The sequence below is a fragment of the Molossus molossus genome, unplaced genomic scaffold (genome assembly GCF_014108415.1).
Source record: "Molossus molossus isolate mMolMol1 unplaced genomic scaffold, mMolMol1.p scaffold_m16_p_10, whole genome shotgun sequence".
Taxonomy (NCBI): Eukaryota; Metazoa; Chordata; class Mammalia; order Chiroptera; family Molossidae; genus Molossus; species Molossus molossus.
In genome coordinates, this window is record NW_023425345.1 from 69424371 (window position 1) to 69448577 (window position 24207).

At 31.8% G+C, this 24207-nt stretch overlaps 1 protein-coding gene across 12 annotated transcripts in view; it reads right to left on the reverse strand.

Moving 5' to 3' along the window:
- The window catches only part of USP15 (ubiquitin specific peptidase 15), a 118936-nt gene that overhangs the window by 49275 nt on the left and 45454 nt on the right, over positions 1–24207 (reverse strand). For 8 of the 12 annotated variants that reach the window (XM_036251851.1, XM_036251855.1, XM_036251852.1 and 5 more), the window contains 2 exons: positions 8159–8245; positions 1993–2137 (listed from right to left, as the gene is read on the reverse strand). In XM_036251851.1, the coding sequence (XP_036107744.1) occupies positions 1993–2137; positions 8159–8245 (232 nt within the window). Of the gene's footprint in view, positions 1–1992; positions 2138–8158; positions 8246–9431; positions 9495–16491; positions 16670–24207 lie in introns of those variants that run through there. The other 4 variants (XM_036251860.1, XR_004958317.1, XM_036251853.1 and 1 more) reach the window with 4 other exon arrangements.

Below are 24207 nucleotides of genomic sequence, written 5' to 3' on the forward strand. Positions count from 1 at the left end.
CAATTTTGTAATAAAATTGCTTTGAACAGTAGCAAAAACTAATGAAATGAAGTTTCTGATACCTTAAACCATATACAAGAAAGTTAAACAAATGCCAAACATAGATCAATATTGCTGATTAGAAGATTTAATTTTAGTATTTTTTTTGAGAAATTGCCAAATGGAGACAAATAGTAAATAGATTACATCAAAGGCACAGGAAACTAGAATGTAATATTGCCTTAGAAGGAATGCAAGCCAGAGCCTCCCATGAATGAGTAACATGAATACTCTTCTTTTCTTTTGAAAGACTCAAATATTTATTGCCTATGTTGTTAAAATGTTTTATAATCCCTATGAAAAAGCACCAACATTGGTTTTCTATACTGGAATATTGAAAAAACCTCAAGCTATATCAAGTTTCTAGAACCAAAGTAACTTTGACCGTTTATATAAAACATTTTCCAGAGATGATATTAAAGATTATTTTCAATGATCAGGTAGGGTAATCCAACAGATTACAAACAAAATTACAATTTGTCTGCCCAATCCCTATTTCTGAAGGTTCAACACTAATGCACTTTACTTTGTTATCTAAGTAACTATAAGGACAATATGCTTTGGCCTAGCACTTCTCAAATGAGTTCCATTTCTCCTCTTCCAGAAAAATAAAGATAAAAATTTAATTGTTTATTTAATTAGTGCTAAGATCCTAGAAAAACAATTTTGAATATAGTAATTCACATTAAAGTATAAACAACATTACTCATCAAAGAAGATTTAAAGAAAGACTTTATTAATCTACACAGTATCTGCTTAAACAGATAGGCTACTTCCTAAGTGTCTCAATTCTAAACCAAGAAATAGAAATTAATCAATTATGACCTCTTGTGCATTTCTAAAAGATTGCCAACTCCTGGTCTAAACAGTTATAACAGTTTAAATCTAATTTCCCAAGAATGCTATAAAGATAATGGTTGATTTAGGGAACAATGGATTAATGACAGTATACAAAAGGGTTTATTTAGAATTTGGGATGGTGAAAGTCCTATGCTTTTCTCAGACAGTCAAAAAGATATACAATAATGTCCTTATCAATTCATACTCTGCATTTTATCTTCATCTTTGGAGGTTGCCTCCTAGGCATAGGAAATTCAGTATTAAATATGAATAAAGAACAGAAAATTGCAAACTTAAAAGTAAAAATTTATAATTTGCAAAAACAAAACAAAAAACTTATAATTCAAATATCAAAAACAGTATATATCATTATTTAGAGTTTTTGAAAAAGAGTTTTATTTATGAAAGGGGTAATAAATAACCAGCTCTGATTTTATACATAGTGACAGTGATATTGAAATATATTTATATATATTGTTACTTCAAAATCAAAGACATAAATATTGGACAAGTTAAGCTGGAAGAGGGTATAGCCAAGTAGGATGAAAAGGGGAAGCGCCATGGAGAGACAGGGAAAAAAAGGGCAGTGATCTCTTATATCCCCAAATTAAAGATCTTTAAGGGAAAGTGATGTTTAAAATATGTATATGAAAGGAGGTTCATAAATTTTTTTTTAAAATTTTAATTTCATGTTAAGGTAAAAGAAGATTTAAAAGTAATTTTATTTAGTTAGAGGACTGGTGACCATGAAATATTCACTCTCTAACATTCCTACCAATGTCCAAAATAAACCAAAAGACTTCTACTGAGTATGTAGAGATCTCCCCAGCTTTCTTTTCTTCTCAGAGAGTCTAGGTTTTCTGTTTGGAATTACAATCTTCTACTATGTGGTAATCAATCACAAGCCACCTAATTTTGGAACAAGATAAAGATATTCTACTACCAGCACTAGAATGTGTGAGTTAAATGTGTATGCTTACATATTCCATGAAAGTAAAAACACTCAAAGCATATATAATACTAATGTTCTGGCATGTAAAACCCAAGTCTACTCTTCTTGTGTTACTGACTTCCATGAAACACACGAGTATCACATTGTTTGGAAATACCTACCTGAATAGCTGAGTTCATGAAACACGTATTTCCCAAATTACTTAGACCACAGAGTCCTGGCTGTTCATTGTTTCTTCCAGGTTCTGAATAATCATAGTTCTTATAAGTAGTATATGATGGGAGACAATAATTTGAATTTTTCACACTGGAAGAAAACAAAATATATTTTTCTCAATGCAGTCAAGTATTACAATATAGTTAAACCTATTTGAGGTAGGTGGTCAGTCATTAAACTTTTTTTATAAAGCACTTAACTCAGGTTCTTTTTAAGACACAGCCTAAACCAATATACTCCTTTAATTAAAATATTCCTCATCCAATCAACAAAATCACTGCATCATATACCACACCAACCAAAACCACTATTATATCTTTCTACCCTTGATTAACTGGAGCAGCTTCACAGTTTGCTCCATTCTTCATTGCTCCATCAAATTTAAAACATTTAGATTTTAAACACCACCCGCAGTAATAAATCATCTCATTTATGTCCCTTTTACATCCTGCTACTGTAAGAGAACAGTAGAAACATGAAGAATTATACTTTATTTACAGGTGAGAGCAGAATTTACAAGGCCTCTGTGACATCACTATTCTGATGTACTGAAAATTCTATTTATAGTTTCTGTGCTAGACTAGCAAAATTTAGTACTCAAATGTGGAAAAAAGCCAGGGGTGATCAGGAATGCAAAAATGAAATGATTCTAAGCAAGTACATTCCAGAATTATTTGGCTTTTCTTCTTTCTAGTTTGTTAGAATAATGCAGTTTACTTAACTAGGTAACTATAACCTCAGAATAATTTGTATAATCAGTATAATAAAATTATAATCTTGAAAAAAGATATAATCTTCAATCTTAGAAAAGAATCAAGGTAATTTTAGGAAGAATTAAGAAAAGTCAATCAATAAGTTAAACAATCCTTCTTTCTTTTTAGATGCAATAAAAAAATAATTTTCTGGAAAAATATGGATTCCCCCTTAATTTTAAATAGGTTATCTTGTAAAACTTTTATGATGGATACTTTGAATATAATTTAAAAGCATATTTTCAATAATCTTTTAAAAACTTATTAGTAGCAACCTGAACAAGAATCAAGGTTATTTGCTAAAAGCAAATGATGATGTAAATAAAAAAAACTGTTACAAATAAATATGACAATCTAAATTGGCCACAATTTGTTAATATTTTTAAAAATTAGTTTTTACTTATAATTTCAAATATGATGTTTTATAGCTTCTATACTCCCAATTTATTATTTTAATAGTTTAAGTGGACTGTGCCACAGCCTGTCCTAACAGTCTTAAGTTAACACACACAAACACACCCCAACAAGCTAAACAGGTAAAACACACAAAACCACATCAACCAAAATTACATACACAATGCTAGCCCACTAATATTTTTACATTTCTAAGAAAACATCACAAACAAAAAGACCAACTTTCAGACTAAAATGAAACAACAATCCACCCCAAGACTGAACAAAAACAGCAGTGTCCAAAGAAATACAACTTAGATCAATTCAAATTCAGAATAGCTAGTCTTGTAGCTATATGCCTGTTTTAAACTTAAACAAAAAATGTATGAAACAAATAGAATTCAAGCATCTTTTGGTTTTTGAAGATCATTAGCCTTATAATTCATTTAAAAAAATTTTTTTCCTTTATTGATTTTAGAGAGAGAGGAAGGGAAAGAGAGAGAGAAACATCAATGAGAAAGAACATCAATTGGCTGCCTCCTGCATGCCCTCCCCACTGGGGATCGGGCCCACAATCTGGGCATCTGTCCCGAATGGGATTTGAACAAGCGACCTCTTAGTGCATGGGTCGACGCTCAACCACTGAGCCACACTGGCTGGATTCATATTTTATTTTATATCTCCAGTAACTAATAAAGTGCAAAGCACCTATAAGCAATTCAATACAGGTTCACTCAATGACTGATGATTGGATTCTTGAATTAGACTTGGAAGATATGCAACAAAAAACTGAGTCCTGTTTTTTTTTAATTTCTATAAGAAGTGCTAAAATCAAGGTCTGCTATATATACTAAAAAAAAAAAGGCAAGGCCTATATGTTCTACACATCCTACACATTAATAAAACTCATATATTCTGGCTATAAAAATACAAAATTTAAACAGTTAGTATATAGGGAAGGTATTCCAAGATGCATGCTCATGCCTACACTTACACACACATACAGGTGCACATTTGTGCGTACGCACGCACATACATGCATGCTCACAAGTGAAGACTAAAAGCGCATTTACATGCTTATTCCATAAGTATATATTCCGCTATCTGTCTCTCCCACACTATCAAAAATGGATGCTGGAAGCTCTGTTCTTCTTTGCGGCTGGAACAGTTTTTCTTATTTACTGAGAAATAAACAAAAAACTTATTCGGAAATTCAGTTTTTAATTTTGTCTTTTAAAATCTGAATCCTTAAAGGATTTGTACATTTCAATTTAAGTGACAGGGGTAAGTAGTATAAGCTTTCAAAGACTGAGGTAGTCTAGATGCACAATGATAATGAAAAGTGATAAACTTAGAATACTATCTTGATTGGTCACTTATCATCCACATGTTATGGGCTTTCTAAATCAAGTATTAAAGTCTGTAATGGAAACACCAAAATCAGCAGTTCTTTAAATACTTTGACAAAGTACATGGAAACCTAGGCATGAAGGATAGTTTCTATTTTTTCAATACTATTTCCGCTTTGTTTCCTAAAGAGAGTAAAACTAGTCCTCCATCCTATAAAGCTTTACTACTTCACAAAAATAAATAAATTTGCCAGTAATCTTAATGGGAATTTAAGTACTATACTAGATTAATTCTCTCACCTTAAATAAATATACATTAAGAATGTAACTTTATTTTGTAAAACTGAGCTATCTTTTTATAAAAATTGCAGACTGACTTTTCAATTAGTACTTACATTTCACATAAACATTATACATCTATAATTTAATCCTTATAACTATAATTATGGTCACTTTGCAGTTGATGAAATGATGCTCTCAGCAAGTAACTCGTTAAGAGTCAGATGGCTAGCTAGTTCTGGCATTCTCCAAAATCTGGGTCCTTTTCCTAGCTTAATATCTTACAGGGAGTCATTTACATTTCAAATAAGAGCTTTAAATCAATTAACAGAAAATATGAAATGTGTTCTGATGTGGAGCACCAAGAGCTGAGACAATAAATACAGTAAAAAGAAATTTAAAGGCAATATTGTATCAAGGCAAATGTAGCAAGAGAGAAAAATACAGGAAATAAAAATAAATTTGGTACACATTAAAAATGTGCTTAAATTATAATTAGGGCAAGAACAAATGCTGTATAACTGGTAAAATAACTACATATGGTAAACAAACAATATTCCAGCAACTAATTCTTCATAATATTAGTCCTCAATAAAAGGTTTATTAAAGTCATATAATTCAAAGTATACTTTGTTATTAGCCTTTATAACTAATATTCTTATTTCTGAAGTTTAGTCAAGTCTTGAATTTCAAAATAAATTTAACAAACTTGTGGGTCATAACTACAGATTTTAATATATACGTTATACTTGTAGAAATCTCCACATACATAAGTTTCAAAAATGCACATACTCTAAGGTCATTACCCATTTTATATTTTTTTAATTAAAGAAACTATGCTATTTCCATCTGAAGTCTTAAGCTGCTACTTATTTCCACAAATTGAATGAAAAATGAAGAAATAATTTTATGTGAAATAACTGTTTAGATAATTATGATAGTATTAATGAAAGTGTTTTAAAAATGTAAAAATATTTTCCATATTATAAATGTTTAAATTTTGTTCCTCAGTAGCTATTTGTTCAGTATCTATTTCCTAATATGACAAGACTATTTTGGGGCCTAAAATACACAAATACCAATAGTTAAATATATAATCTAGTCACAAGAGTAGGGTCATTAGTAAACCATATTTTAAAAGTCAGAAAACACTCCAATTCCTCTCTTAATAGTTTCTGCAGTCAGAGGTTTTGGGATTAGATTTTACTGTCATATTTTTACTATCACAGGGAAATAAGACAAAAATAGAAACACACCAGGACTACATATATTAACATAGCAACTCCCGTTTAATGTTTAATACAGGCTACATACAATGTTAAAAATATCTCCAAAGAATAACTATAAGTACATGTTATACCTGGAAATGAATTCTTTTATAGTAAATATGGGAGCCATCTGCAATTGTAGAAACACAAGTAATATTTTATCTCCCATGAAAAAATTACTTTTGATGATTTAACCATAAAAAACATTAACCAGATTAAGGGGAATATTTTCTTTTACTCTTTTACCTGTGGATAAACATTTTTAAATAGAAAAGAACACACTACCCTGCCATTTTGGATATTTACAACATCTTTGCTATTTCACTATTACATACAATGTAATGTTATTACACTATGGTGTACATAACTTTTTATGAATTACTAAAATAAGGGAATGAATGTTTTAAATCTTAATACATACGAAAAACTCTTTTCTAGAAAAGTTGTACTAATACTTAAACTACTCACACAGAATCCTTACAAGAATAAATATTCATCATTTAATTTTTCCCAATGAGATTGAGGTGGGAGAAAGTAGATGGAGATTTTTATGATTTTAATTTACATATCCCTAATTACTAGTGAATTTGAACATTTAAAATGTTTACATATTTTCTTTTATTTTTATTGCCAGATGCATTATTTGCTCATTTTTCTAAATGTCTTAGAAAATTTCTCACATATTTTTATGAACTTGATATATTAAAAATATTAACCCTTAATTTGTCATTTGCAAGTAATTTTTCCATTATTTACCTTTTAATTTTTATGTACCCAACAAAAAGTAATTTAAAGTTTTAAAGAAAAATTCTCAATAGTGATCCAATTTTCCCTACATTTCCTAGATAACCTGCTCCGTTCTCTATCAGTCTGGAATGCTTTCTGATCACATTAAACTATTTTCTATATAAAGGTTTGTTTCTGAGCTCTCTTAATCCACTGATCTGTAGGTGTTTTCCTGGTCAGCACAGTGCTATTAGAATTCTTGTATCTTTATTATAGGTTGTGATATTTAGTAAGATTAGTGTTTTCTCATTGTTTTTCCTTTCCCAATTATTTTGGCTAATATATATTTATAATAATCCAGATGCATGTTAAAGTAATTTTGTCAGTTACCTCAGGCCCTTCCCCAAATATAAATTTTAAGGGAAAACTAAATAATGTATATATTCAATTAATGGTGTTATTTTAAAGATTTCACAAATAGGTTTAGTCTTTTTGAATTTACTCTTTGGGATAATCAGATGCTATTTATGAACTGGAGAAGTAGTACAAATATTTAACTACATAAATACTGTTAACCTAACACATAAACCACAATGTATATGACCAGGATATAAGAAAATTATAATCATGTCTAGATTAAAGTTCTTCTCATAATTTGACTGGGCTAATTAAAATGAAAGCTTTCTTTTTATCCTTTTTTATAAAATAAAAATCATGCCAATTTTTAAGGTAATACACCCACACCAGATGATCTCGTGAAGCCCAAGTGATTTTCAACATTTTTTCTTCCAGCAATAAAGTACACACTTTCACTAACTTTTATTAATATCAAGATTGTGAATATTATTCAGGATGGGGCAAGGAAACTGTTTCTCTTAACTCTTTAAAGAAAAGGTGACTGTCCTTTTAATAAATGTAAAAACGTGTATGCTTTACAGTTGAGAATCACTGATGTACACTTTTTAAAAATACTATATATTGTAGGTGATTACATATCTAGTTCTATAATGACAGCCGAAATTTATACTTTCTAAAAAATTGAATTCTAACAGATTTCTATGTGTTAAAATGTAAATCTAACAGATTTCTTAGTGGTTAAAATGTAAAATTCTGAAAGTGCTTTATTTCTCTGTAAGTTACTGTAGTATATGTATTAAATCAAGGAAAAGTTTGTAACTATGTGTTCTTTCCTGTGAAGTTACTCCTAGAAAATTTATCAGTAATTTAAAAAAAATCAATTTTAATGCATTAAGACTTTTATCCTAAATTTTAGATACAAGAGATTTTTTGCAACCACAATAGGGTGATCAATTAAACAAAGAGTTTTTAAGATTCAGTGCTTACTTTCTGTTGTTGATGTTGTTATAATTATTTGATAGAGATGAAGGAGAGATCTTTGGTAAAGTTGAAAAATTGGATGCACCTGGGGACCTTTAAAAATATGAAAATGTTAAATTAGATAAAAAATGCTGAACTTTGAACTTAATTATGAAATAAAGAAAAGAACCAACAGATGACAATGTATGTAGTAAATGAATGCTAGAAAACAAATAATTCATGAGCAAAATCACTATGCATCTTTTGGTTTTCAATTTCCAGTGTATTCTTTTATATATAAAATAATGGTATAAAGGGAACTACTCTCAAAAGAAATTTATGAAATTAAATATACAACTTGATGTTACTGCAATTGATCTACTAACCCAATAACACTAATTTCTGAGTTTAGGTAACCATTATGAATATTTTACAATCAATAATTTCTTTAAATCCATGGAATTAAAATACAATTTTTAAGGAAGCATGTAAGTAAAACCCACTTTGAGTCTCAGTAGGTACCATGGCATTCTCATTATACATAACACTGACATAGAGATCTGATTTACCAATTCTTTAAAATGTAAGGCAATAGGGATAGAATTGCGTAAGAATTTAAAACAAAATTCCCAAAAATAATTTTTGGTCAAAGTTACCTTTGCAAAAACAGAAAAGAAATAAATCTGACTATATGTTAACATACTTCACTAATTCCAAATCTTTTTGGAGAAATCTCAATTATGAGCTCTTAATCAACTAATATGCTCTAAAGGCATGATTTATAATCAAATCCATTATAAAGCACTTAAAGGCCTATGAAAGATTTCAATTTTGTAAACAATTTAAATTGACTAGGCAACACCTAGCCCTTGGTCTGTAAAAAGATAACTTTCAGTCTAGTATTTCAGTCATCATAAATTATAAATTAGTGAGGCCCAAAATGATTCCTTTTTAAAATTATTTTATTTCTTCTAGTCAGGTGCTAATGAACAATGAAATGGTCAATGGGCAGGAAAGTACAATCTATAAAACCAGCTTTTAGTAATCTGAATGTCACTAAACCTACATATAGACATTTTTATTTAAAATTTGAAGTTTTATATATCAGGAAATCTTGGTGAAATTGTTTTCTTCATTTTAAAAGAGGTTCTTTATATTGATGCAGGCTGTATTCTGCCATATAAAATTTTATTTTACTATATTAAACTCAAGATACAAAATATCACCAACCAAATTTTAATATAAAACAAGATAGACTATTTAAAAGATAATTTTATAATCATAACATTTCAAGGCTTACCAGTTTGAAAATATTAATAAAAATGTAGGAGTATCCTGTTATTTTCCTCTTCATGTTAAAATACTAAATTAGAAAAAAAGCTAAATTTATTAGATGTTGAAGTATAAAATATTAAGGAAGTTAATTTTTCAAAATGTGACCTGTTTGACTACAATTTAATTCAATTCATTACAATTTTTCAGGAATACAGATATAAACTGAAATGTTCCCTTCAATTTTACTTATAGCAAAAATTATGGAAATAAAGATACATTACTTTATCAAAGTGGCTGAGCCACATATACAGGGTATGACAAAAGTAGGTTTACAAGCTGTTCAGATGAAAAATAATACAATATTAATAATAATACAAGAATAAACTCTTTCACGTATTTGCAACTATAAACCTACTTTTGCCCCACTGTGTATATTGTTTTTTTCCTTTTTCTGCCCATCTGTGGCCTTTTTACTGTTCATCAGCAACTCTACCTAAGGATACTATTAGAAGTTTTTATGAAATTCAATAAAACATTCAAATACTGATTAAATGATTACTAAAGCCTCACTCTTGGTAAGTACTAGGGAGTACAAAGACAGACACAGTTCCTGACCTCAAGCAACTCACAAATTAATGGGAGAAAATGACAAATAAGCAAAATAACAAGAAAACTGTATAAGTTCTATGATAAAATTTAAAATCATAACAAAATATAAATATCCTTGTCATGTAGTGATTTTTAAATGATGTGCACAAATGAAGGTGTAGGTAGGAACTGAAAGTGAGAGTATGCCAGGTAGAAAGAACGGCATATGCAAATATATGAATTATAGGTATTATGATGTGTTAGGGGAATTACAATAAATTCAGCTTGGCTGAAAGAGTAAGAAGTATGTAGTGATAGGTATAGAAGTTAGTAAGGCAGGTATGATAACAAAGGACCTTTTATGTTCTATGAAGGAATTTGGATTTTATCCAATTGTGCTAGTACAGTCTATGGACCCTTAGGGAACTCTGGGATCTTTTCAGAGTATTCATCTATGAGGTCAAAACTACTTCCAAATAACACCAAAGTATTATTTAAATGCTATTTGACCTCTCTCACCAGGTGGATATTTGCACTGACAGTGTAAAAACAATGGTGGGAAAAACTGCTGACATATTAGTATGAATTAATAAAACAGCAGCACCAAACTATGTACTAGAATCATTATATTCACTACACCCCATCCTTGCAGTAGAAAATATGGTTTCACTTAAGAATATCCAGGTTGAAAAATAAAGATTACTGATTTTATTAAATCATGACCTCTAATTAAACTTCTCTTAATATTGTGTAACAAATCAGAATGTTTTCATAAAGCACACCTGCTATATACTGAATATGGTTGTCATAAGAAAAAAGAGTTGTGTGATTATCTGAATTTCAAGCAAACTAGCCATTCTTCTCATGACACTAACTCTTTCACTTTTTTACCTAAAAGGCTACCTGACAGACACTTTCTCAAAAATACATGAAGGGAGCCTGTTACGTCAAGAAAAACAACTTAAAGCATTTGTTGCCAATGATAAAATTCAAGTGTTCAATCAAAAAACAGAACTTTGGAAAACTTGACTTAGCAACAGAGAGCTTTGATATCTTCCCACTACTTAAAACTTTTCTCATAAAATTGGTGCTGTTTTAACAAGTGTGATTTAAAAAAAATATTGCATAATGACATGCCCACATTTGGAATACCCATATAACTCAGTGAATCAACATTTAACACTACATGAAATTACTCATAATAGATTTTAATGTACTAGGATAAAAAGTTCATTGACATAATTTCAGATTCCACATTGCAATTAACCTTTCATCATTAAACCATCACCAGATGAGTTCTGATGTGGTACCAACTATCTGAAAAATTTCTCCCTGTTCCAACTATATATCTGTGTGAGACTGGATATATAACCCAAACAATATATCAAAATAAATTCAATGCAGAAGCACATAAGAGAATTTAGCAAAAATATAAAACAACAACTCTATTGTTCTTAGTACATTTTTTTTGTTTTAGAAAATAGTTATTTTTCATAAAATAGTACTTATGTCAATATATAATAGTTTTGTATTACTTATAAACACATATTTAAAACTTTATTTTTAATTTCTAAAATACAGATATAACACACATGATAGAAGTTCTTAGAGTCCTTAATAATTTTTAAGAATATAAGGGGGTACCAAGATCAAAACATTGAAAACGTCGGGTTTAGGGGGTAGAATCTAGTTGACTAATTAAATAAAAGAAATAAGGTTAAAGGAAGGACTTGAGATAGCTCTCAGATGGAACCTGAAATAAAGAATACAGGATATGAATACAGTTAAGGTTGAGGGGATGGAAGAATGTGAGTTAAAAAGATTCTAAGTTAAATCTGTCACTGTGAGTCCTTCATGACATTTAGGGAAAAATCTGAAATTCAGAAGAGAGCTCCAGGTTAGAAATATAGAAAGGCATATCTATGTCAGTTTGGGCTAAAAAACAGGATTAAGGCTAGAGTCCATCCATTGATTCTGAGAGCCTTTTATGGTATAAAGAGAGGTCCTCAGACAGAAATTTGTGGAATATCAATGCATTTAAAGCATGAGCAGAGCTGCTGCATATAGTCAGTTAAATTGTATAATGTACAGTGCCAAGGAGGGCCTTTTACATAGATAACAATGTGAACAATACCCTCAAGAGCTGTGTAGTATACAATCTGCATAACCATACATCGCAGCCCAGGAGAGGAAGAGAGTCAGTCAACCAGAGAATTGATCATAGAGGTGAAAATAGTACTTGAAAAACTGTGTATAATAGTTTCAAATTAAGAGAAATTCTTTAGAAAATAGTTACCAAAAATAAATTTTAAAGAGAGGTCAAATAAACTAGATTACAAAAAAAAAGTAAAATAATAACTTCTGGGTTTATGACTTTTTTGTTGTTGTTAAAGATGGGAGAGATTTAGGCTGGAGGTGGATTCTGGAAGAGAAACAAAAGAATGAACTAGTGTTATTTGAGTGTCTACTGTATTGTGGTAGTATACTAGGCATTTGCATAGATAAGAGAGAAGATAAAAAATACAGTGCCCTGGTCAGTTTGGCTCAGTGGTTCGAGTGTCGGCCGGTGGACCAGAGAGGCCCAGGTTCGGTTCCCGCTAAGGGCACGTAAGTCAGTTGCAGTTTGTCCCCGGCCCCAGGTGGGGTTGTGTGGGTGGCAACCAGTATGTGTCTCTCTCACATCGATGTTTCTCTCTCTCTTCCTCCTTCTTTCCCTCCCACTCTATCTGAAGATAAATGCAAAAATGTCCTCAGGTGAGAATTAAAAAAAAAAAAAAAGACACCTTGCTGTCAAGGTGTACGAAGCATTGGAATAAATGAACATTAGTGGAGAGATTGCCTTTAAATAGGATGGAGATTAGAGAGAGAAGGATTGATGTGGTCCACAGGTAATTATAAATTTGGTAATACCCTTTTAATGCGGTTACAGACATTACTGGCCTCTTATCTATTCTGATTTCCAATTTCTGACCTAGATTACTCATAGCCCAATCTAGCTAACATTTGTGTGTGTGTTTTTTTTTTAGGGATTGACTTCTGGGTTTATGACTTTTTTGTTGTTGTTAAAGATGGGAGAGATTTAGGCTGGAGGTGGATTCCGGAAGAGAAACAAAAGAATCTCTTTGATGTAATTTGGGTATTACACTGTTCATTAGCAACTGTGCTCTAGTGGCTTTCTAAAGAGAGATAAACCCTTAGATTATTACACACCTAGATATTAAGCCATAGATTAGATACTAAATTTAACTAACCTAGTGTTAAACTAATTTTTGCAAATTTGAGGTAGATGTAACTATAAGGCAGGGACTTATCTCTTAAACAAGACAGAAAAGGTAAAACACCAATGTAGCTAAAATAATTTCATAAAGAGTGAAAATTCAACTATAGCCCTTACGACTAAATGCAATATCTGAATTTCCCTATTCCCAGTGATTGAACAAAAAGCATGCAATTCAAGACTAAGTTAAACTTTTTACTTCAACAGAAAAACACAGCTTATTCTAGAAGTTAAGCCTGAAAGCTGACATAGCAAAACAAATATTTTTATAGTTATTTTCAAATCTGACATAAATAACCCAACTTTGCAAAATCTAACATTAAAAAACCAGAGTAACTTTAAACTTTCTCCGTTTTTAACAATCATCCGAAGATAAGTTATTAGAGAAAAAGAAAAATTTAAATCTCTTCAAAAGTTAAACACTTTTACTGTTGTGAGATACAGATTAGTTCAGTTCAACAAGCAGGTTATGCACTTAAAGGTAAACAAAAGGGAGTTGAAGGGAATTTACATATAAGTTGCTTCTCATTACTTTATTTTTTTATTTTTAATCCTCACCTGAGGATATGCTTATTGATTTTAGAGAGGAAGGGGGTAGGGGGCCACAAGGACATCGATGTGAGAGAAAAGAACACTTATCCGTTGCCTTCCATTTAAAACCAACTGGGGAGCAAACCCAAAACCTAGGTATGTGCCCTGATTGGGAACCGAGACGGAAATCTTTTGGTGTACAGTACTATGCTCCAACCAACTCAACCAAACACTGGCCAGGGCATAACTTTTTTTGTTTCTTATTTTGACTGCTAATTTTGGCATTTAATAATATAAAACATTCCACTGTTAAAAATGAAGTTACTTGTCTTTAGCCATTATGTATCTCAGAACCAAAACTACCATCCATTTTTATTTTCAACTTATTATAATAGAAATTTCAAAACATACATCAGCTCTCATGTACCTAATATGAGTCACTCAGCTTCAAAAATTAATATTCTGACACTTTTGTTTTATCAATAATCTCTTCAGCCTTCCTTCCCCCTTATTTTTGCTGGACTATTTTAAAGCAAATCTCAGACATTCATAATTTCACCTGTGAATACTACAATATGAATCCATAATAAGAAATTTTTTCTTTTTTTTTATGCCACTGTTGGTCCCAATCTAATACTCAGTTTATGTTCAATTTTATCCCAATTTTCTCAAAAGTGTCTTTTCTCCTCCAATCGGTTACTTTGAATCAAAATGTAAAAAAAATGTCCATACATTTGCAGATTAATTTTAATAGCTTCAAAAGACCTCACTGCTTCTGTCAACTACCGTCTCTGGCTTCACCTTACTGTAACTATGCTTATTTTCCATTTGTCTCGATTTCTGTATCTATTCCTTTAGTTAATTCTGACTTACTTGTGTTACTGTAAATTGCTCAATTCCTTTTTGGAAAAATCCAGGGAAAAAAAGAATAAATAAAATAACCAATAATTATTTCTGAGTACCTGCGAATGTCAAGCATCTATCTGAGAACTGTACACTTAAAGTACATTCATTTATGCATGAAATAAAATGTTCTAACTTCAATGTTCCAAACAGAAAATGTTTGGAGTTTGGACAACTAAAAATAACCAGAAATAAAGCAGTTGACTGGTAAACAGCAGTATATAAGAACTTCATTCTAACATTATTATGTTGCCTTTATCTTTAGGTATCAAATATCTAAGGTTTGTATATTTAAATAACAAAAAGATTTATATGTAAAGTACTTTCCCTCTCCAGGAACCCTGCCTTTCCAACCAAGTGCCACCTTCATTATCTTTCTTATTTATTATAATTATCTTAGTTATTATAATAAGTAGATTATATGTACATATGCACAACCAATCAACACCAACACTAGGCTGGGGAAGGAGGAGGGGGGTCGGAGCGGAAAGGAGGGGGTCAATGGGGAAAAAAGAGGGACATCTGTAATACTTTCAACAATAAAAATGAATATATTTTTTATTAATTATTTTTGTTATAGATGTTTCTCCTTTCCCCCCACTGATTCCCCCCTCTCCCTCCCTCCCCACCCTGTCCCCAGCTTTGTTGTCCATGTCCACTGTTCATGCATACATGCATATAAGCTCTGTGGTTTATCTCTTCCCCACCACTCCCTCTTCTGGGGATTGTCAGTCTGTACCCCACTTGCACGTCTCTAGGACCACCCCATTCCTCAGACTGTTTTATGTTCATTATATTCCACAAATAAGTGAGATCATATGATACTTGTCTTTCTGTTTGACTTGTTTCGCTTAGGATGATACTTTCCAGGTCCCTCCACGTCGTCTCAAAAAATAAAAGATCTTTCTTTCTTACAGCTGCATAGTACTCCATTGTGTATATGTGCCACTGCTTTTTTATCCATTCGTCTACTGATGAACATTTGGGCTGTTTCCAGACCTTAGCTATTGTAAATAGTGCTGCTACGAACATGGGGGTACATATATTCTTTCTGACTGGTGTTTCAGGCCTCTTAGGGTATATTCCTAGAAGTGGGATCACTGGGTCAAATAGAAGTTCAATAAAGAGCTTTCCAGACAAAAAAGGCTAAGGGAATATATTATCACCAAACCAGCACTGCAAGATATGCTAAAAGGACTGCTGTAATTAATAGAAGAAATAGGAAGAAAAATTTAACCACACTAAACAAAAATGGCAATAAATAACTACGTATCAATAATCACCTTAAATGTGAATGGTTTGAATGCTCCGATAAAAAGACAGAGTAGCTGACTGGATAAGAAAGCATGACTCATATACATGTTGTTTATAAGAGACCCACCTCACAACAAAAGACTCACATAGGTTGAAAGTGAAGGGATGGAAAAAAATCTTTGAAGCAAACGGAAAACAAAAAAAAAAGCTGGGGTAGCAATACTCACATCTGATAAAGTAGATTTCAAAATGAAGGCCATAACTAGAGACAAAGAAGGCCACTACATAATATTGAAAGGATCTATCCAACAGTTAGATATAACCTTGGTAAACATATATGCACCCAATTTAGGAGCACCAACATATTAAAAATCTTTTGAAGGACTTCAAAGGAGAAATCAACAGCAATACTATCCTAGCAGGGGACTTCAATACCCCGCTGACATCACTGGATCCATCTTCTAGACAAAAAGCAATACATTTTTAAAAATTATCTTTCTTCTTTCAGTACCTTTCATGATGATCTATACCAGTTGTTCCATTCTCTGACTACAGTATCCATCTCCTCCTTCCATATACTCTATTTCTCATTCCCATCATGCTGTCTTCACTTGTCAAATACATTGCATCTCTTTTCTTCCCCCAATCTCTGTAATATTTAGTACTGCTGACAGTTCCCTATCTTCTAGAAGCTCCTTTTCCCTTGGCCTCTGTGACAAAATAAAATACAAGTTTTTCTGAACCTTCAAGATTATTTTCTTTGATCTTTCCATCTTTTATCATTATTTAGAGATACCCTTTAAGGTTTAGTATAGAATTCGTTTATTTAGAGACACCCTTTAAGGTTTAGTATAGAGTTTGTTACATTTATTTTTAAATAATTCACACATTCTATGTTGCTCACTTCTAGGAATATAACTCCATGCCTACAATTCTCATTACTCTTGAAATTCTCATCCCCTATCTTTAACTGCACAAAAGGCAGTTTTTTTTGGGCTGTACCACTACCTCAAACTTTACATTCTCAGATAAAGTCATAAATGTCTTTTTCTTGAGGTAATAAGATTAAATGCAATAATGTATGGGGAAAAATTATAAAAATCCAAAATGTCTTTACAAGTTAAAAAATTGCAAATTTTGGAATATTACCCTAGATTTACGACTCATAGATTACATTTCAAATTAAAGACATTTATTAATTTAAAATGTGAATATGAATGAATGACAAGTAATGAAAAGTGGCTCTTGAGCCATCCTCTCAACAAGCCAAAATCATTCAATTCCCTACTTAAAGTATTTGAACAAGGTTAAAATTAGTAACAAATTTGTATGCTTTCATAGATACTTTTAGAGTGCATTTTCTGTGAACTATACGTCTTTTAGTACCAAAACAAAACTGTCATAATTAAATCTACTAACGTTTCAAGTAAGCATAGACTATGTTTATAAATACTTAAAAAGTCTCTGTACAATTTTTGTTAAAATGAAAATACATTATAAAAGTTTCCTAATATAAATTTTAATAATTTTCAATCACATAGGTTTAGCTACCATTTCTAAATCCATTCATACAGTTAATCCAGCAATTACATATGCAAATTGAACTTAATTACTCTTTAAAAATTTAAAGAAGTGTATGGCAAGTTTTTGTACCTGCATTTACATAGGTACAATATTGAAACATATTGTATAAAACAACAAAACAGAATATTGCAGAGTCACCTAGGTGTTTATTATTTATCCTAACCAAAAGAAGTATGCAATGGTTTTATTTATAAAATGCTCCCTCTCTCCAGGCAGAGCATTCCAGGACAGAGTGCTACAAAAATACTAGTATGGCATTAGATTAAGTTTATACTTAGTGTTTCAGTCACCAAATTGGAATTCTGTTAATCAGAACAACACAGATGGTGAGGGACAATGAATGAGTAAGAACTACTGGCTTAGTTTTCCATTTCATTTTTTTTCAGCTTCTCATGCCTTATCTAGTTAATTTTGGTTTCTCCTCTGGTTTTCTAGCCCATGAAAACGGCCTCTTTACAATCATCAATGACCCTTAACTTCTTTTTCACTTAATCATATCTTTTATCAATGTTTTTAAGCAATTAATGAAAATGACTGAATTAAATAAGCTTTTCATACTACTCTCATAAGAATGTCTACTTATTTCAGAAAACCAGCAAAATTTGGAAATTTTTATTTCTATAATGTTAGTAATCTCAAAGGCAGTCTTTGAAATAATTATAACTAAATAAAACCATAAAAAAATTAATACAATTTAGTAGCAATTTAATAAAGTTGTACCTTAGTTAGAAGCGATAGTTAAGGAAGGTATTAACATTAAACACATTTTTCTGGAATTCCAGTAAGGGATAACCTATTGATTAGTTTCTTCTCTCTTCAGTAACCTCCAGATTTCTACAATTTTTCTACTTTATTTATGTATTTTCTTTCTTTAATCCTCACCCTGAGGATAGTTTATTGACTTTAGAGAGAGAATGGGGGAGGGAGTGAGGGAGGTGAAAGAAGACAGAGAGAGGGGTAAGAGAGAGACATCAATGTGAAAGAGAAACATCCATCAGTTGCCTCTTGTACATGCCCCAACTAGGGATGGAACCCGAAACCTTTTGATGTATGGACGATGAACCACCAACTGGGCCACCTGGCCAGGGCCAGTTATTCTACTTTAAAATATTTTTTTAGAAATACAGGATTGAACAAACTACACATCTCCAGCTGAACAGATTATCCACCCGATGCCAACATCTCTGAAAAATAAATGGTCAAATTTAACAGAATAGAAAACACTTAGAGGGTTTATAACTTTTCAAAGGTAGCATTAGAAAAGATAGTGTTTTTGAGAACTTGTAAGAAATTAGATACTTAAAAGTAGATTAGAAATGAAAGTTCTGAAAAAAACCTAGCACTTGAGTATCTTAAAAATATAGCATGAATACAAAGATGATAATTTGAAATTGCATGTTGATATCCAGCAGAAAAATCCAGATAGAAAACTTTTTAGTTTTTTTTAGGTAGGTTTTTATACTTCTAATACAGATTTTGGGTTATTTTAGGGTATGCACACTTTTAAAAACTACATTTTAAACAAAATTTTATTTTACCCTTAACATCTTTTAATATTTAGCATATCTTCTCAAGTACAAAAATTTATGCTTCAGCTGAGTATATGATCTCAGTTCTGATCAAAATGGGCCTAGTACACCTGTTTTCAGTGGTATAAAAAAGTCAGATAATTAAAATACTACCATGCTTTCTCTCATGCTTATTGCAATGGTATTCTTACATTTTGTTGTTCATAGCAGCATCTCAAATGCACATTCCTGGGCCCATCATAAGGTTTATATTTTGCTGATCTGGGGTGAGGACTCTGGAAGCTGCTGCTTATGGTGGTTCACATAACACATATTAGAAAACATTGCCTACAGAATTTCTCAAAGTCTGATCCTTAGACTGGACAAACAGCATTAGAATTACCTGTGAGCTTATAAGAAATGCAAATTCATGAGCTCCACCCAGATCTACAAAATCAGAAATTCTTGAGTGGGTCTAGGAAACCATGATGTAACAAACTCAACAGGTGATCCTTCTATCAACATTTTATAGCTTTTAATAAATTTTCCTCAACTTTAAAAAAATATATATATTTTTCTTTATTGATTTTAAAGAGAGAGGGAGGGAGAGAAAGACAGAAACACCGATGAGAGAGAACATCAATTGGCTGCCTCCTGCATGCCCCCCACTGGGGATTGGGCCCCAACCTGGGCATGCATCCTGACCGGGAATCAAACCAGTGACCTCTTGGAACATGGGTCGACACTCAACCACTGAGTTGCACCGGCCGGACAATTTTCTTCAACTTTTGATGCTCTGTACAGAAACTGGTTATGTGCTAAGCCATATGAGCACCCAACAGATCCAAGGGGATAATTATTGGAACTAGCATCTCCATACCATGTAAGGACAAGAGGTTTGTCTCCTACAGATGGTGGAAATTTTGAGCGTATAAAACAGGCTCTTCTGTATCTTAGTATCCTGAAATTTCCTCCCTGAAGGCCAAAAATTACATACCCTCTGCTGGTGTTAAATTTGTCTAGGTTACATGCGCTTATAATGTGACTTTAATGAACATACAGAATTCCACTATTTTCTGAAATAGGCATTCACCCAGAAAAAAAAAATCTGCATTCTTATTTCAATTATATACACATAAATAAAAGGAGTGACAATTCCGCAACTGTATTTTTCTTTTCTAATGTATCCTATTTTCCTCCACTATAAGTGTTGTCTATATGTCCTTAAATATTTTTACATAATATGTTCTAACCTGTTTTAACTTTATATAAATGGCACTGAAAATCTCATTTTGTTATTTTTTCTCTAAATTATGTTTTAAAACTTATAGTTTTAAAGATCTCACCATTATTTTTACCAGCTGCACTGATATTCACAGTACATCATCATTCTTTTTTTTTTCAATTAATTTATTTTTGTTACAGATGTTTCTCCTTTTTCCCCCACTGATTCCACCCCCCTTCTCCCTCCCCGTCCTGCTTTGTTGTCCCCAGTTTTGTTGTCCATGTCCATTGTTCATGCATACATGCATATAAGTTCTGTGGTTTATCTCTCTCCCACCACTCCTTCTTCTGGGGATTGTTAGTCTGTACCCACTTACACGTCTCTGGGACCACCCCATTCCTCAGACTGTTTTATGTTCATTATATTGCACAAATAAGTGAGATCAATGATACTTGTCTTTCTCTGTTTGACTTGTTTCGCTTAGGATGATACTTTCCAGGTCCCTCCACGTCGTCTCAAAAAATAAAAGATCTTTCTTTCTTACAGCTGCATAGTACTCCACTGTGTATATGTATCACTGCTTTTTTATCCATTCGTTTACTGATGGACATTTGGGCTGTTTCCAGATTGTAGCTATTGTAAATAGTGCTGCTACAAACATGGGGGTACATATATTCTTTCTGATTGGTGTTTCAGGCTTCTTAGGGTATATTCCTAGAAGTGGGATCACTTAAGTCAAATGGAAGTTCAATTTTTAATTTTTTGAGGTAACACCATAGTGTTTTCCATTGTGGAATGCATCAGTCTGCATTCCAACCAGCAGTTTACTAGAGTTTCCACACCCTCGCCAACACTTGTTTGATGATTTGTTGATGGCGGCCATTCTGACAGGTGTGAGGTGAGACCTCAATGTTGTTTTAATTTGCATCTCTCTGATGATTAGTGATGTTGAGCATTTCTTCATATGTCTCTTAGCCATTTGTATGTCCAGTTTAGAGAGGTGTCTATTTAGGTCCTCTGCCCATTTTTTAATTGGATTCTTTGTCGTCCTTTTGTGGAGTTGTATGAGCACTCTATATATATTGGAAATTAGCCCCTTATCTGATATATCATTGGCAATTATGCTCTCCCATACAGTGGGTTGCCTTTCCATTTTGATGATTGTACCTTTTGTTGTGCAGAGGTTTTTGAGTTTGATGTAGTCCCATGTGTTCATTTTCTCCTTTGTTTCTGTTGTCTTAGGTGATGTATCAGTGAAAATTCTGCTACGTATGATGTCTGAAATTTTGTTGTCTACATTTTCTTCTAGGATTTTTATGGATTCATGAGTCACATTTAAGTATTTTATCCATTTTGAGTTTATTCTTGTGTATGGTGTAAGTTGATGGTCTAGTTTCATTTTTTTGCATGTAGCTGTCCAATTTTCCCAACACCATTTATTAAAGAGACTGTCTTTACTCCACTGTATGCTCTTGCCACCTTTGTCAAATACTAATTGAGCATATTGCCTTGGGTCCAATGCTGGGTTCTCTGTTATATTCCACTGGTCTATATGTCTGTTCTTGTGCCCGTACCAGGCTGTTTTGATTACAGTGGCTTTGTAGTATAACCTGAAATCTGGTAATGTGATCCCTCCAACTTTGTTGTTCTTTTTCAAGATTGCTGTGGCTATTCGAGGTCTTTTTTGGTTCCATATGAACTTCTGAAGTATTTGTTCTAGTTCTGTGAAGTATGTCACTGGTATTTTGTTGGGGATTGCATTGAATCTATAGATTGCTTTGGGTAGTATGGACATTTTAATAATGTTAATTCTTCCAATCCATGGACAAGGTATGTGCTTCCACTTTTTTATATCTTCCTCTATTTCTTTTTTCAATGACTTGTAGTTTTCTGTGAATAGGTCCTTTATTTCTTTTACACCATCATTATTATTCACCCTACCAGTGATACATACTTAACTAGGCTGTCTCCAAATACCCCCTACCATGACCACAAGCAATATGGCTACAAAGATTGTACCTTCAGTGACCTGTGTAAAAATTCCACTGAGTGCTGGTTTAGAGGAATTAAGCATTCTTGATTTTATTAAACACTGACTGATTTACAGAATGTCGGTACTAGTTTATATTCCCACCATTATATGTAAGACTTCTCCTACAACCCTCTAAACACTTTGTATTGGTAATCTTTTAAATTTGTGTCATTCAGATGGCTGTTAGAGAATATTGCTGAATTTTCTCCATTCTAGTCTGCTGATTGCTTCTGGATTTTATGTGAATTTTATCTCTTAGATTAACTCCCAATCTTATTTGGTTTGTGTTCAAAATTTCTCAATTGAATACAATGTTTACTATGGACTTTCAGCATTTAGGCTTTATCAAATTAGCAAAATTCTATTTTATTCTTAGTTTTCTGGAAATCTTTTCATACATAAATAATAACTTCAAAAATAATTTGTTTTGTAATCCAATAAACTATAATTTATTTGACAACTTATGACATATTGTTATATGGTATTTCTTACATTTTTATAGTGAATGAATACTTAACTTTTCAGGCTTTAATATTTGGGTTTCCTATTAAACTGGTTGCTTCAGTAAAGAATGGGACTTAATTTACTCCTATGCATCTCTAGTGTAGTTTTTTTTCACCAAAATTTATTGCTTGTGTACTGTGTGTTAGGTATTATGTAAGAAATTGTGTGTTCTCTTACAGAAGCAAGTACTACAGCTGTTTAAGTAACTAAAAATGATACTGTACTAGCACATAGATGATCAAATAAAACATATAATTAGTTCAATATTTCAGGTGAAGTTCTGTAATTTTAAGTAGAAAAGATCTCTCAAATCTTTGGAACTCATGGTACTTCTGTATTAACTCACAAGCAATTTTGTAATATCAAGAATCACTATCATTATCACTATTATTTTTAAAAATATGTTTTTATTGATTTTTTTAGAAAGAGAGAAAGGGAGAGAGGAAGAAACATCGATGTGAGAGAGGAACATCAATTGGCTGCATTCTGCATGCCCCTCACTGGGGATTGAGCTGGCAACCCAGGTATGTGCCTTGACTGGGAATTGAACTGTGACTTCTCAGTCTATGGGACAATGCTTAATCCACTAAGCTACACCAGCCAGGCTCAAGAATTAATTAAAGCTATAATATGTAACAATCTAAAGATAAGCCAACAAAGAACAGTACTAGTTCTGATGTAAAGACTACATATGAATATTCACAAAGAAATTATTCCTAATTTCTAAAACTTCATCAGTCAACAAATCTACATAATTCTACCAAGTGCTTTCATAATCTTTATATATTAAGTTCTACCCGTGTATTATATCCAACTGAGTAAGAATAAACTGTAATTAATATATTTAGGCACATTCTCATAAAATTTAAATAAAACAGTTTTATACAAGATAAAAAAAAGATAGAAAACCATTCAGTAAAGGTGGATTTTAGTTTTGAAGAAAATTAAGTACCAGGTCATTCTTCTCTTTTATTTAATAGGTTAAAAAATACACAAATTATCATTATTTTATCTAAAATCATTATTTTAAGCATTTCAAAATACAGGTCCACAATTCCTTATTAGAAAACCTGGAATTATAAAAGAAAACTTTAAAGTTTTTCACAATTCATTTGAGGGTAATCTAACATGAACTAGTGTAAAGCTATTTATAGTTCTTATTTATCGTAGCCAGTATAAATATTTGCTGAATATTAATGTGTTTGATTATGAGAGGTTCCTCTGGATTCTACTGAAATATAAAATAATAGGTGGTATATGTATCATTTTCTTTTCAAATGTTTAAGAAAAAAGTCTGAATATTAAAATACAACTAGCCCTGCCCTAGCCGGTATGACTCAGTTGGTTCAGCATCATCCCATGTACCCAATAGTTGCTGGTTCGATTCCAGATCAG